Here is a 15176-nt window from a genome sequence, read left to right on the forward strand (position 1 = left end):
GCCTAGTTTAGATCCAGGTTTACTGGGCAGATTCTTTTTATGTTTTTGAGATGGAGTTTCGCTCTTGTCCCCCAGGCTGGAGTGCAGTGGTGCAATCTCAGCTCACTGCAACCTCTGCCCTCCGGGTTCAAGTGATTCTCCTGCCTCAGCCTCCTGAGTAGCTGGGATTACAAGTGCCCACCACCACGCCTGGCTAACTTTTCCATTTTTAGTAGATACAGAGTTTCACCATGTTGACCAGGCTGGTCTCGAACTCCTGACCTCAGGTGATCCACCTGCCTCAGCCTCCCAGTGCTGGGATTACAGGCGTGAGCCACCACACATGGCCTACTGTGCAGATTCTTACACCACAAGGAAGCCCCTTTCAAAGAATTCTCTGCTGGGTGTGGTGGCTCACACCTGTAATCCCAGCACTTTGGGAGGCTGAGGTGAGAAGATTGCTTGAGCCCAGGAGTTTGAGACCAGCCTGGGCAGCATAGCGAGACCCCATCTCTACAAAATATATATATTTTCTTAGCTAGTCAGCCATGGTCATGCACTCTGTCCCAGGTACTCAAGAGGCTGATGTTGGGGGATCACTTCAGCCTGGGAAGTAGAGGCTGCAGTGAGCCATTGCACTTCAGTCTTGGAGACAGAGTGAGACTCTATGTCTTAAAAAGAAAAAAAAAGAAGGAAAGAAGGAAGGAGAGGGAGGGAGAGAGAGAGAGAGAGAAAGAGAAAAAGAAGGAAAGAGAAAGAAAGAAAGAGGAAAGAAAGAGAAAGAAAGAAAAAGAAAGAGGGAAAGAAAGAAAGAAAAGAGGGAAAGAAAGGGAGGGAAGGAGGGAGGGAGGGAGGAAGGAAGGGAGGGGGGGAGGGAGGGAAGGAAGGGAAGGAAGGGAAGGAAGGATCCTCTTTTATTTGTTGCTATCTATCTTTCTTCCAGAGAAACAAAAGAAACATAAGAGTCCTTGGGTAAACTTCAATAAGTAGAGAATAGTGATGCTGTGCTGAGATGTGGCGGCTGGTCAGTTAGCCGGGTTCACTCACTAACCACCCAACCCACTCCCAGATGCCAGCTCCTAGCGCATGGGATTCAAATATGTTCCTTGGGAAATGACAATTATGTGCCATGGCCTTTTTTTGTAAAATAGTAGTTTTATTGAGACATAATTTATATACCATAAGATTCACTCTTTTAAAGTATACAGTTCAATGTTTTTTGGATTTTTACAGAGTTGTGCAACAATGACCACCTTTTAATCCCTGGACGTTATCATCACCGCCAAAAGAAACCCTGTACCCATGTACCCATAACAGTCTCTCCTCATTTACCCCTTCCCCCAGCCTCTGGCAACCACAAATCTGCTGTCTTATCTCTGTGGGTTTGCCTACTCTGAACATGTCATAGAAATGGGATTATACAATATGCAGCTTTTTGAGATGGGCTTCTTTCACTTAGCATAATGTGTTCAAGGTTCATCCATGTCCTAGCACATATCAGGACAGCATTCCTTTTTATTAGTGAGTACTATTCTGTTATGTGGACATACCACATTTTGTTTATCGATTCATCATTTGATAGACATTTGGGTTGTTTTATGTTGTAGGATTTGGGGACACTTGCAAATAGTTGAAACATTCACTGCTAATTATGTTCATGTTACTTTGTTTTTAATTTGATTTAAAAATAACCACTTATGCTTGATAAAAATTTACTTGAGGATGCATTTTAAGTTCTTTGGCAATAGAAATACTGGAAGTGAATGAACTTACTTTATTCAAGTTTTAACTTTTTCTCCATTTTGACTTTTTGTTTGACTTGATACTCTGTTAGACAGTGACTTTCCCATTTTGTTAAAGAAAAGGCTCTGTATTGAAACGTTTTCTTTTCTTTCCTTCAAGTTGAAAAAGAATCAGAATCTGAGGAGTCAGATGAGGATGAAGGTCCTGCACCTGTTATAGTAGAGAATGAAAGCTATGTGAACCTTAAGAAAAAGATTTCCAAAAGATATGACTGGCAGGCAAAGTCAGTACATGCTGAAAATGGTAAAATCTGCAAGCAGTTCCGAATTAAACAGGTAGGGTATGCTGAGAGAATGAGTAGCATTGCCTCCCTAATATCTGGATGATGGGATTATGAATTAGGAAGCTTTGGCTACCCTCCCTAATATTCTTTTGGTTCTTTTTCTCCCTGAGTGGTCAAAATTTCTACAGGCCACAGCAAACTTAAGTGCATATGCTAGATGGTTTTGGAAAATCCTATAGCAGACACACACATATATGCCAAATAGTCTCAGAATCACGTGCCTTTGGTACTGAGATGGACAATCTGGTATGTAAAAGGAATATCAATACTGTGGTTTAATGGCTGGGCGCGGTGGCTGACACCTGTAATCCCAGCAGTTTGGGAGGCCGAGGTAGGCAGATCACCTGAGGTCAGGAATTCAAGACCACCCTGGCCAACATGGCAAAACTCCGTCTCTACTAAAAATACAAAAATTAGCCGGGCGTGGTGACAGGTGCCTGTAATCCCAGCCACTTGGGAGGTTGAGGCACAAGAATCGCTTGAACCTGGGTGGTGGAGATTCCAGTGAGCTGAGATTGCACCACTGCACTCCAGCTGGGCAACAGAGCAAGGCTCCGTCTCAAAAAAAAAAAAACGAAACAAAAACAAATACTGTGGGGTGAGAGCCGGGTAGGCACGGTAACACATGCCTGTAGTCTCGGCTACTTGGAAGGCTGAGGCAGGGGGAGACAATGCCAGCCTGGAAAACATAATGAGACCCTGTCTCTAAAAACAAAACAATACAAATACTGCGATTTACATTAGAAAAAAGCAATACATAAAAGGAGAAGGATAAGGAAGGACTTTTACCCTGTTTCAAAGACTCAAAGGATAAATAATGTGCCCAAGGTCACATAGCTAGTAAGTGGTTTAGCCAATTCTGTTTCTAGAGTCTATTTTGTTTTTACCCCATTCACATGAAGATTATTTTAATAGAATTCGTAAGTGAACCCTGAGGGCAAAGTTAGAGATAGGGCAGAGGCAAGTTGCTTAACCAATATAGGAATTGGATTAAATGCTCTCTAAGGGCGCTTCCAGTTCTAAAGTTCTGTCAGTCTGATTTTTGACACCATATAACACCATCACATATGTAGTGCAATACCCATAGAACATCACAATGTATATAAATTGCACTGCAGATGATAGAAACAAAAAATGAGATATTCAATTTGATCAGTGTGCTAAGTTTATGGTAAAATTATATGTAGGAAATGGCATGTTCCTATAAAGTTATTACAGTATTCAAAAGTACAGCCAGAGTTTTAATAAACAAGGCAATGTTTATAGCATTGGTCATTACATATGAAATTGATTTATATAGTTGTAGTGACTGCCCAAAAATAACGCTTTAGTGAGTGCTTTTCTATTATTGATTTAGGTAAAAATCTGATGTTGTTTAGAGCTATGCTGTCTGATATGGTAACCCCTACCCATGTTTGGCTGTTTATATTAATTAATTAAAATTAAAAATTCAGTTCCTCAGTAACACTGTTCTTCGCATTTCAAGTGCTCAATAACCACATGTGGCCAGGGGTTGCTGTATTGGACAGCACAGGTATAGAACATTTCCATCAACACAGAAAGTTCCATTGGACAGTGTTGGCATAGAGACTCTTGCTGGGAATAACTGGATATGTGCTAAGCAAGAGGGTTTTATTTCACTCAGAAAATCTTTCAGTTTATTCAGATGTTGGAAAACTATTTAATGTATAGATTCCATAGCTCATTCTGACTGATTCTCTGAGCAGCGTTCTGAATAAAGTCCTCTACATCCAATCCCAACAAATCCAACAAAGGATCACTCAAGGCCAGGAATGCAAGACCATCCTGGGAAACATAACAAGACTCGGTCTCTGTAACTAAAAAAAAACAAAAACTGTAATCCCAGCATTTTGGAAGACCAAGGCAGGTAGATTACTTGAGCACAGGAGTTTGAGGCCAGCCTGGGCAACATGGTGAAATCCTGTCTCTACAAAAAAATACAAAAAGCCGGGTATGGTGGCACACACCTGTAGTCCCAGCTACTTGGGAGCCTGAGGCGGGAGGGTCACTGGAGCCTGGAGTGGAGATTGGAGTGAGCCATGATTGTACCACTGCACTCCAGCCTGACGACACAGTGAGACCCTGTCTCAAATGAAAAAAAGAAAAAAAAGAGAAGTAACCCAATGATGTCTTATCTTTGATTTTATTAGGCTTCCAGACAGTTCCAGTCCATTCTGCAAGAGAGACAATCACTCCCTGCTTGGGAAGAAAGAGAAACCATTCTTAACTTACTGCGTAAGCACCAGGTGGTTGTCATAAGTGGTATGACTGGGTAAGAATGCAGTTTATTCATTGGCAGCTTTCATCTATAAATATTATATGCACCCTGGTTACCATAACCAGTTCAACTTGTTAAAAACTGTAACTGGATTTATAGACATTATATACCTCTGCCTTGAGACATAAGGCAAAAAAATCCAGCTGAAGACTTTTAACAAGGCTCATGTTTAAATTTAAAGGAGAGTTCTAGAACATTTAGCTTGAAAGCTTTTTATCTTCTAAATTTATTCTGATTTCCTGTCACCCAGGCTGGAGTGCAGTGGCATGATCTCGGCTCACTGCAACCTCTGCCTCCCGGGTTCAAGTGATTCTCATGCCTCAGCCATCCGAGTAGCTGTGATGACAGGTGCACCACTATGGTGCACCACCATACCCAGCTAATTTTTTTGTGTTTTTAGTAGAGAGGGGGGTTTTACCATGTTGACCAGGCTGGTCTCGAACTCCTGGCCTCAAGTGATCCACCTGCCTTAGTCTCCTGAAGTGCTGGAATTACAAGTGTGAGTCACCACGCCCAGCCTTTATTTTTCTTTTAAAAACAACTTAATTATGGTGCATTATTTTTCCTGTTTTACATTCTCCTATTTAGCAGGGACAAGTTGCAGACTTTATTTAGTTATTTATTCAAGAGTATACAATTTAATAATTACATTTGTGTCCAGACTCAGTGATATGGTAACAATTCGTATCATCTAGTTTATCTTTTTAACCTCAGCCTAATCATAGCCAAATTAATACATATCAAAGGGAAAAACGTAAAATATTTTGATAATCATAAGCTAATACTCCTTTTCTTTAGGGTTCATGGGTAGAGTTTACATTCCTAGAAGCATTTACAGACCTTAATCTAATGTCTGTTCAATAGTCCCAATTTTACAAATGTTACTAAACTATTATTTGATTGTCCTTTTGATTGGAGTGCAAATTCCTAGAATTTCTCACCTCTAGGTAATAAGCCAGGAGGATGTTTTAGAAAATACCTGAATCTGGACAATTTGTGTTCTAATTAGCTTTATCACTTTCCTCATTCCGTATGACTGCTTCTTTAGTTAACTAGCCCTTGAAAACTTCATTTTAGGACTTATTTGTTTTAATATACAGATGTGGGAAAACCACACAGATTCCACAGTTTATTCTGGATGATTCTCTGAATGGACCACCTGAAAAGGTGGCCAACATCATCTGTACCCAACCCCGACGAATCTCTGCAATCTCTGTTGCTGAACGCGTTGCTAAAGAAAGAGCAGAGAGGGTGGGTCTGACCGTGGGATACCAGATTCGGTTAGAAAGTGTCAAGGTTTGTATGCTCTGCTTATTTCCTGGTAACAGAAATTTACGATTTTTAGGTATAAAGAGTTCTGCGGGTTAGGAGATTCATGGGCAATTTGGGATATATAATTTCAGGCTATTTTTAAATTAATGATCACCTTCGGTAGGGGTGAAGTCCTTTTAGAAATATCTTGGGATAAGAACTCTTATGGCTGGGCGCGGTGGCTCACGCCTGTAACCCCAGCACTTTGGGAGGCCAAGGCGGGCGGATCACCTCAGGTCGGGAGTTCGAGACCAGCGTGACCAACATGTAGAAACCCCATCTCTGCTAAAAATACAAAAATTAGCCGAGTGTGGTGGCACATGCCTGTAATCCCAGCTACCCGGGAGTCTGAGGGAGGAGAATCCCTTGAACCTGGGAGACGGAAGTTGCAGTGAGCTGAGATCGTGCCATTGCATTCCAGCCTGGGCAACAAGAGCAAAACTCCGTCTCAAAAACAAAAAACAACAACAAAAAAACACTCTTATTTGGTTGTATTAAATTTCCTCTGTAAAGCTTTTTATTTTTTATTGGCAGAAGTCATCTAGTAAAGACTGTTTTGTTCTTGATCTTGGGACTTAATCCATTTAACCAAATAAGGAGCAGACAAATTGAGAACTGATTTCATTTTTCACTGTTTTTTAATGCTTTTTATGAAAATCTTAACATTTTGATATGAAGTAGAAAGGATTTTATTACTGTCCCTGGGAAGAAACTATATTTAGTATGGTTTCCTATTAAATGGAACTGCTAGTGTTTTCAATATTCTTTATCACTATCCATTCAAAATGGCTTTCCAGTAATGTTTCCTTTTTTGAAAATTTTATTAATGATTTATATTGCCCTTTCATGTGTAAGTCCTCAGCCACCAGACTGTTATACTGTACTACGGGAGTGCTACTGAGAAGGCTAGAAGGAGATACAGCTCTACAGGGAGTCTCCCATATCATTGTTGATGAAGTTCATGAGAGGACAGAAGAAAGGTAAAACAAAGACTTTCCTAGTGAACACACACTCACATGAAATGAAGGCATGGCAGAAAAAGTTGTTTTCTAGTTCTAACTCAGTTTCATGCAGCTAGTAATGGTAATTTGCCACAAGGAAGACCTATGTTAGAGAAAAGCAACTGGTTTCTTGATTTCCAGGGTCTATAACACTAAAAAGGACAGTGTATGCTCATCACTTATTAGATGGAGTCATCCTATTAGGTTAGAAGGTATACTTCACACCATCCTGGGCATTATGCTAAGTTGATACCTTACTTAGTAGAAATAACAGATGTCATGCATGCTGTGGCTGAATGTATCTTCTTCCTTATTTGGTCAGTCATTCAGTCCTGACATTGATTCATGTATTTATTGAGCCTGCATTAAATGCCGAGTGATATATTAGTTGCTGGGAATACAGTGAGGAACAAGCATGTATGGCTCCCCCTCATCTCTAACAGTCTGGTAGAAAAAACGAATAATGAACAAGTAAATAAGTAAATGATTGCAAATTGGAATCAGCACTATGAAGGAATAAATGGCATGCTGTGTTTGGAGAGAGAGACCCATAGATGCTCAAAGATCATATCTCTGTAAGATGACAATTTAAATTGAAAACTGAAGTATGGCCGGGCGCATGGCTCACACCCATAATCCCTGCACTTTGGGAGCCCGAGGTGGGAGGATCGCTTGAGCTCGGGAGTTAGAGCCCAGCCTTGGCAACATAGTGAGACCATGTCTCTATGAAAAATGAAAAAAAAAAAAAAGCCGGTAGTCATTCTACTGGGGATACAGAAAAAAAAAAAAAAAAATTAGCCAGCCGTGATGGCTCACACCTGTGGTCCCAGCTACACAGGCGGCTGAGGCAGGAGAATCAGTTGAACCCCCAGGAGGTTGAGGCTGCAGTGAACTGTGATAGCACCACTGCACTCCACCCTGGTCAACAAAGCAAGACCCTGTCTCAAATAAAAAAAAAAAAAGGACTTTGGGAGGCCGAGACGGGTGGATCACGAGGTCAGGAGATCGAGGCCATCCTGGCTAATACGGTGAAACCCTGTCTGTACTTAAAAATACAAAAAACTAGCCGGGCGATGAGGCGGGCACCTGTAGTCCCAGCTACTCGGGAGGCTGAGGCAGGAGAATGGCGTAAACCCGGGAGGCAGAGCTTGCAGTGAGCTGAGATCCGGCCACTGCACTCCAGCCTGGGTGGCAGAGCAAGACTCCGTCTCAAAAAAAAAAAAAAAAAAAAAGGAAACTGAAATATGAGAAGGAATCCCAGGTGACAAACGGGGGCAAGGAAAGCATGTTTGAAGATTGTGCAGTGGGAAGGAGCTTTGTGAGTCCAGAAACAAGGAAAGCCAGTGCACCTGCTGAGTAGCAGCAAAGGGGAAAGTAGCACAGGGAACAAGCAGCAGGAGCCAGACCTTCCAGAGCCTTAAGCATCGTGAATAATAAAGCATGTGGATTTTATCTTATGAAATTAGAAGTCATTAAAGGTGAGGCATAAAATAAAAATTCTTGCCAGACACAGTGGTGCATGCTTATAGTCCCAGCTACTGAGGAGGCTGAGGCAGGAGGACTGCTTAAGTTTGGGAGTTCAAGGCTATAGTGTGCTATGATTGCACCTGTGAAGAGCCACTTCAGCCTGGGAAATATCATGAGACCCCCATTTCTTAGAGAAAAAAAAAAATTAAAAGTCTCAATATTTTAAGTACTGAAGAGGGCCAGGAAGATGGATGGCATTAATCATAGTTTGTCATGTGGATCATGCCCTAGAGCAGTCAAAGAAAACTAGTGGGGAAAAAAAAAGAGAAAGTCCTGTGAAAAGTATGAAGTTTTCCCAAAAAGTATTATACCACTATAAATATCTTGAGAAGAAGAAAAATAGTCTAAGTAAATTTGGTGGACTGATAGGAAAGCAGAAAATAGCTAAAAGCAAAACATTAAAAAAAAAAAAAAAAAGGGATTGTTGGCGGGCACCTGTAGTCCCAGCTACTTGGGAGGTTGAGGCAGGAGAATCGCTTGAACCTGGGAGGTGGAGGTTGCTGTGAGCCAAGATCACACCACTGCACTCCAGCCTGGGCGACAGAGCAAGACTGTCTCAAAAAAAAAAAAAAAGGAATTGAACGGAGAAGATATATAACCAGAAGAACTATTAGAAGAAATAACACATTACTATTATTAGTAAATAAGACATATGAAGTAATTAGAAACTAAAGAAACTGGACTTTTAGATAAAAAGAATAAACCAAAAAAAAAGAAATAATTCCTAGAACAAGACAATAATAAATATTAAATGACTATACAGAAAATGTTGGAAATCTCTAAGGGGCAAATGATCTTTTTGTCAAAACTCCAGAAAACAATGGAAAAAAGAATTAATGGTAAATAATGTCATTTTGCAGCTGTTGGAAATGAACATCTGAAAGAAGAAATTTTTTTAACAAAATCACTGAACAATTTGGAAGAGGAAACCAAATAAAACATTCTCTCAGACTAATGGTATTTAAATGATTGCGTTATAAAGATAAGTTTAAACTTTTAGGGAAAATTATATCCAGTATAATTTTGAATATGAAGAATAGCTTTGGATTCTATAACATTTGTACTTCCACAGACTTAAAGAAATGAGAACATAGCACTGGATTTGGTTCCTGGCTTAAATAGGAGAAAGATTTTTATAAAACCTAAGGATCTGTAGAATATGAACAGTTAAAAATTCAAAAGATGTTCACATCTGAATAAAGATTAATTACACAGTGGAGAAGGGTGCTTTAAGCATTTACAAATACCAGTTTACAGGAAAGGGTATACAAATTACAAGGAAAAGTAGGGGAATATTTGCTAACTCTGATTGAAAAAAGCAAAAACTAATAAAATCTAGGAATAAAAATCAGTGAAAATATTGACAAGATTAAAAGTTGAATATAGAAAGGTGACAGTTGTGTTAGTTTGAAATTTTGATAAATTTTCTAATCACAGAGATAACATGATCGTTCTAAAGCATTCAGTAAATACCAAAAAATGTAAAAGCAGAATCTCTGTCCCCTATAAAATTGCTAGTTACATGTTATAATTTTGGTCTCTTTTCTTCAGGGAGTATACTGGGGGTTAGAAGAGAGATATGGTAGAGAGATGTATTTCCACAAACACTATTGGGATTATATAGTTTTGTCATGCTACTTTTGATTTAACAGAATGACAGTATGAGTTAACGAATTATCTTTTTTTTTTTGAGACGAAGTCTCTGTCATCCAGGCTGGAGTGCAGTGGTGCAATCTCAGCTCACTGCAGCCTCCACCTCCCAGGTTCAAGCGATCCTCCTTCCTCAGCCTCCCAAGTAGCCAGAACTAGAGGTGCACGCCACCAGGCCTGGTTAATTTTTGTATTTTTTTAGTAGAGTCAGAGTTTCACCATGTTGGCCAGGCTTGTCTTGAACTCCTGAGCTCAAGTGATACGCTCGCCTTGGCCTCCTAAAGTGCTGGGATTTCAGGTGTGAGCCACCACGCCCAGCTGAATTATCTGTAAAATTAAGAGTTACATAAGGAAATTCTGAAGTCTGGATAAACCATAAATTATTTAGCCATTTGCCTGTTGTTGTTAGATTATTTCCCTTTTCCCTGAAAAAGAAACAAAAATAGTCATAAATGTAATTAAATTAGCTCTTTAAAAAGAGCTAAGTAGTATAAGAATATGTTTTCATTAAAAACTCAAACAGGCCAGGTACAGTGGCTCACACCTACAGGCCTCCCATTCTGGGATTGCTGATTATATGTTTAGTAATCCCAGCATTTTGGGAAGCCAAGGCAAGAGGATCACTTGAGCGCAGGAGTTTGAGACCAGCCTTGGCAATATAGGGAGACACCATCTCTACTATAAAAACAAAAACAAAAACAAATTAGCCCCAGTTACTCAGGAGACTGAGGCAGGAGGATCACTTGAACCCAGAAGTTCAAGGCTGCAGTGAGCGGTGATAACACCACTACACTACACTCTAGCCTGGGTGACAAAGCAAAACCTTGTCTCAAAAAAAAAAAAAAAGAAAAACATTACGGATAAAGTGAAAGTCCCTCTTAATACTCCCAGACCACTGTCAGTTCCTTTCTTAGAAGTAAACTGGTAATACATCCTTCTATGCATGGATATAGATGTTTACTTTGTTAGAAATAGTTACTTTTGTTTTCTAACCTTTTTTTCTTACACAGATGATATATTCATTTAGTAAGTCAATGGATATTCACTGAGTACTTACTATGTCCCAGGCATTGTTGTAGATCCTGGAGTAGTGAATAAAATTCTTGTCCTTGTAGAACTTCTATTCTAGTGGGAGAGCTCATCAATAAGCAAGATAAATAAGTAAAATACAGAATATAGTAAGTGCTAAGAAGGAAAAATAAAGCAGAAAAAGACAATAGAAATGTAAGGGAGGAGAGCATTTGAAATTTTAAATAAGGTAGCCAAGGAAGTCCTCACTGAAAAAAATCTTTGGAGTAAGGACTTGAAGGAAGTGAGGGAGCTACCTGTGTGAAGGGCTAGGAGAAGCCCAGTAATCCAGGCAGATTAATATCATGTACAGAAGATCCGAGGTGCATGCCTCAAAGACAGCAAGGAGAACAGTGAGCCAGTGCTAAGTGAATGAGCGGGAGAGCACTAGAAAAAGATGGGGAGCATGGGATGTAGACCATGCCGTATAGAGCCTTGTTAGTAAGGATTGTAATGAGAAGTCATTGGATTCTGAGCATAAGAGTGGCACAATCCGATTTTTCTTTTCTTTTTTGTTTTAAGAGATGGGGTCTTCCTATATTGGCCAGGTTGGTCTTGAACTCCTGGCCTCAAGCATTCCTCCCACCTCAGCCTCCCAAACTGCTAGGATTATAGGTGTGAGCTACCGCACCCGGTCAGCACAATCAGACTGACATTCAAAGAGCATTATTGGTTGGCTATATTGAGAACAGATTGTGAGGGGGCAAGGGCCAAGGGTCCAATTAGGGTGGTGTTATTCTGCCATGTGTATTATTCCAGGCAACTTGGGATTTTTCCTACTAAAAATATGTCTTAGAGGTTTTTTCATGTTATTATCTAGAGCTCTACCTTATTCCTTGTATCTGCTTCATGTTATAATTAACCATTTCTCAGTTGATGGACATTTGGGTGGTTTCTATTGTTTTATTATTACAAACAATGCTATAATGAAAATCTTTGTATATGCCTCTTTGTGGTACATGTAGATGTCAAGAAGTAGAATTATCACATTTGTACCCTATACCAGCTAAGAGTAAAAATAAATAATAATTATAAAATTTGATGATAAATCCTGTTGGGATTTTGATTAGTACTGCCTGGACTTGGTTTATTTGAGAAATAATTTATATCTTTATACAGGTTGAGCATCCTTAATCCAAAAATCTGAAATCTGAAATGGTCCAAAATCTGAAACTTTTTGAGTGTTGACATGACACTACAAGTGGCAGATTCCATACCTGACACCTTTGCTCTCTGATAGTTCAGTGTATACCAACTTTATTTCACGGACAAAATTATTCAAAATATTATATACAGTTACCTTTAGGCTATGTGTATAATGTATATATGAAACATAAATGGATCTCATGTTTAGATTTAGGCCCCATCCCCAAAATATCTCATTATGTATATGCAACTATTCCAAAATCTGAGAAAATTTGAAATCTGAAACACTTGTGGTTCCAAGCATTTCACATAAACGATATTCAGCCTATAATAGTAAGGCTTCACATCCAAGAACATGACACACTATTCTATGAATGTTACGGGGTTTTTTTCCACAGAGATTTACACATTTCTTACTCAAAATATACCAAAAGTTACTAATTTTCATGTGTTAAATTTGTTTGATCCTCAGGTGTTTCTTTTATTTTCTCTAGTGACTTCTTGCTGCTGGTTTTGAAGGACATTGTATCGCAGAGGCCAGGTCTTCAAGTTATTTTAATGAGTGCGACTCTAAACGCTGAGCTTTTTTCAGAATATTTTAATTCCTGCCCAGTTATTACTATACCAGGTGAATAAAGTGCATCTTTAAATATGTATCATTCTTACAAGCAAATATAATTATTTTAAAGTTTGAGACATAAGTAGATATGTATACCTCTTTCTAGAGAAGTGATTTATTTATAACATAAAATCATAACCATATAATGCAGCTGATAAGGAGGGAGTTTTTTTTTTTTTTTTTTTTTTTTGAGATGAAGTCTCGCTCTGGAGTGCAATGGTGCGACCTCAGCTCATGTCAAGCTCCGCCTCCTGGGTTCACACCATTCTCCTGCCTCAGCCTCCCAAGTAGCTGGGACTACAGGCACCCGCCACCACGCCCGGCTAATTTTTTGTATTTTTAGTAGAGATGGGGTTTCACTGTGTTTGCCAGGATGGTCTTGATCTGACCTCGTGATCTGTCCGCCTTGGCCTCCCAAAGTGCTGGGGTTACAGGCATGAGCCACCACACCTGGCCATTGCTGGGAGATTTTAATTTTTTTAGGGGACTTTTTAAAAAAGTCATAGTTACTTATTTCTAGCATTCCATTGTGTTTGACATCAAAGTTTATAGTGGCAGTCTGTCATAAAGAGGGAACTTGTGTCTGTGACAGTATATCTGTTCATTTCTGGATTCTGCTAAATTTCTGGATGTTGGTCCACTCTGGCAGAAAGTGAGGTTGGATAGTGTGTATTTTCTTTTGGCACTTCCACAGTCTCATTGTGGAATTAATTTATCACCCTGAGCTTTGATTTATCCTTCTTCAACTGAATACTAAAAAAACACTTTGCAAACGCTGACTGATAAACAATAGTGCAGTTTATTTTAGTTATAGAGAATGCTGGCGATAAATCTAAGGAAGAAATGTTATGTTTGATCTAGAATACAGTCGTTGAATGTTTAGAGGTCCTCTGTGGTGGAAGTGTGGGGGGAGGGTATAAAATGTATAACAGGTAAAAGAAAAAAAGTCTTAGCAAAGGATCATTTCTCTGCCTATACACTGTCTTCTGTTTACTGACTGAAATCTACCCTTTACAATTTCTGTTACCAAGAACTTTTCTTCTTAATACTTTTAAGACCACAGAACAAATAGAACATTAGCATGACAAGCTTTAAGAGAATTTTATATATATAAACTATTTCAAGATGGTTGAATGGGTGTTCTCAGGCTTTTCTATTTTATCTCCTTGTTTTTCTAGGTCGTACATTTCCTGTTGATCAATTTTTTTTGGAAGATGCAATTGCTGTGACAAGGTAAGGAAGATACTAATTAAGATTCAGTGAAAGGACCTGGCATAGTGGCTCATGCCTGTAATTCTAGCACTTTGGGAGGCCAAGGTGGGAGGATCCTTTGAGGCCAGTTCAAGACCAGCTTGGGCAACATATTGAGACCCCCATCTCTTGAGAGAAAAAAAAAAGATTCAGTGAAACATTGAAAACAGAATATTTGACCCTCAATGTGCCAGAATACTAATACATGTGTTAGTCTGTTTTTCTAATTTTTCTACACTTGATCTTAGCCAAAAAGCCAAGAAGTGATTTTCTTCTATTTTTTCTGTTTGAACATTTTGTTCTCCCCTCTCTTTCAGTAAACAGGTGGCCAATATTTAAATCCCTCTACTTACTTTTTCTTTTCTTTCTTTTTTTTTTTCTCTTGAGATAGAGTCTTACTCTGTTGCACAGGCTGCTGTGCAGTGGTGCAATCATAGTTCACTGTAGCCTCGAACACCTGGCTCAAGCAGTCCTCCTACTTCAGCCTCCTGAGTAGCTGGACTACAGACACACACCACCATGCCTAATTTTTTTTAATGGTTTTGTAGAGACAGAGGTCTCATTATGTTGTCCAGGCTGGTCTCAAACTCCTGACCTCTAGCAGTGCTCCTGCCTTGCCTCCCAAAGTGCTGGGATTACAGTCATGAGCCACCATGCCTGGCCCCCTCTACATACTATAACTTTAGCAAGTAGTTTAATCTCTCTGTACTTTAGGTTTAATGAATTAATACTTGCTGATTCTGCTGAGAGCATAAAAAAATTAATGAATTAATACTTGCAAAGTGCTTAGAACTGTGCTTGGCACATAGTGGATGCTCTCAAATGTTAGCAGTTATTGGCCGGGCATGGTAGTTCACACCTGTAATCCCAGCACTTTGGGAGGCCAAGGCGAGCGGATCACCTGAGGGCAGGAGTTCAAGACCAGCCTGGCCAACATGGTGAAACCCCATCTCTACTAAGAATACAAAAATTTGCTGGGCGTGATGGTGCATGCCTGGAATGCCGGCTATTCGGGAGACTGAGGCAGGAGAATTGCTTGAACCTGGAAGGCAGAGGTTGCAGTGAGCTGAGACCATGCCATTGCACCCAGCCTGGGCGGCAGAGTAAAACTCTGTTAAAAAAAAAAAAAAAAGTTAGCTACTATTATCATCATCATCATTCTACTCGCATAGAGTTTACAGTATAGCCTGAGTGTTAAGATATCTGTATAAACAATTGTAAGTACTAGGTAGAAAATGT

General features: G+C 39.6%; 1 protein-coding gene and 1 long non-coding RNA gene across 4 annotated transcripts in view; one reads left to right on the plus strand and one right to left on the minus strand.

Annotated features, from left to right (window-relative positions):
• The window catches only part of DHX57 (DExH-box helicase 57), a 76735-nt gene that overhangs the window by 14040 nt on the left and 47519 nt on the right, over positions 1-15176 (plus strand). For all 3 annotated transcript variants that reach the window (XM_033175954.1, XM_033175956.1, XM_033175955.1), the window contains exons 6-11: positions 1882-2057; positions 4237-4358; positions 5465-5660; positions 6531-6655; positions 12562-12695; positions 13865-13919. In XM_033175954.1, the coding sequence (XP_033031845.1) occupies positions 1882-2057; positions 4237-4358; positions 5465-5660; positions 6531-6655; positions 12562-12695; positions 13865-13919 (808 nt within the window). The remainder of the gene's footprint in view (positions 1-1881; positions 2058-4236; positions 4359-5464; positions 5661-6530; positions 6656-12561; positions 12696-13864; positions 13920-15176) is intronic.
• LOC117062436 lies at positions 43-4828 on the minus strand. The gene is made up of 2 exons (XR_004428372.1): positions 4652-4828; positions 43-112 (listed from the first exon to the last, which is right to left on the minus strand). It is a non-coding gene; the product is annotated as an uncharacterized LOC117062436 (long non-coding RNA).

Source organism: Trachypithecus francoisi, unplaced genomic scaffold (assembly GCF_009764315.1).
Source record: "Trachypithecus francoisi isolate TF-2019V2 unplaced genomic scaffold, Tfra_2.0 Lachesis_group17, whole genome shotgun sequence".
Lineage (NCBI taxonomy): Eukaryota > Metazoa > Chordata > Mammalia > Primates > Cercopithecidae > Trachypithecus > Trachypithecus francoisi.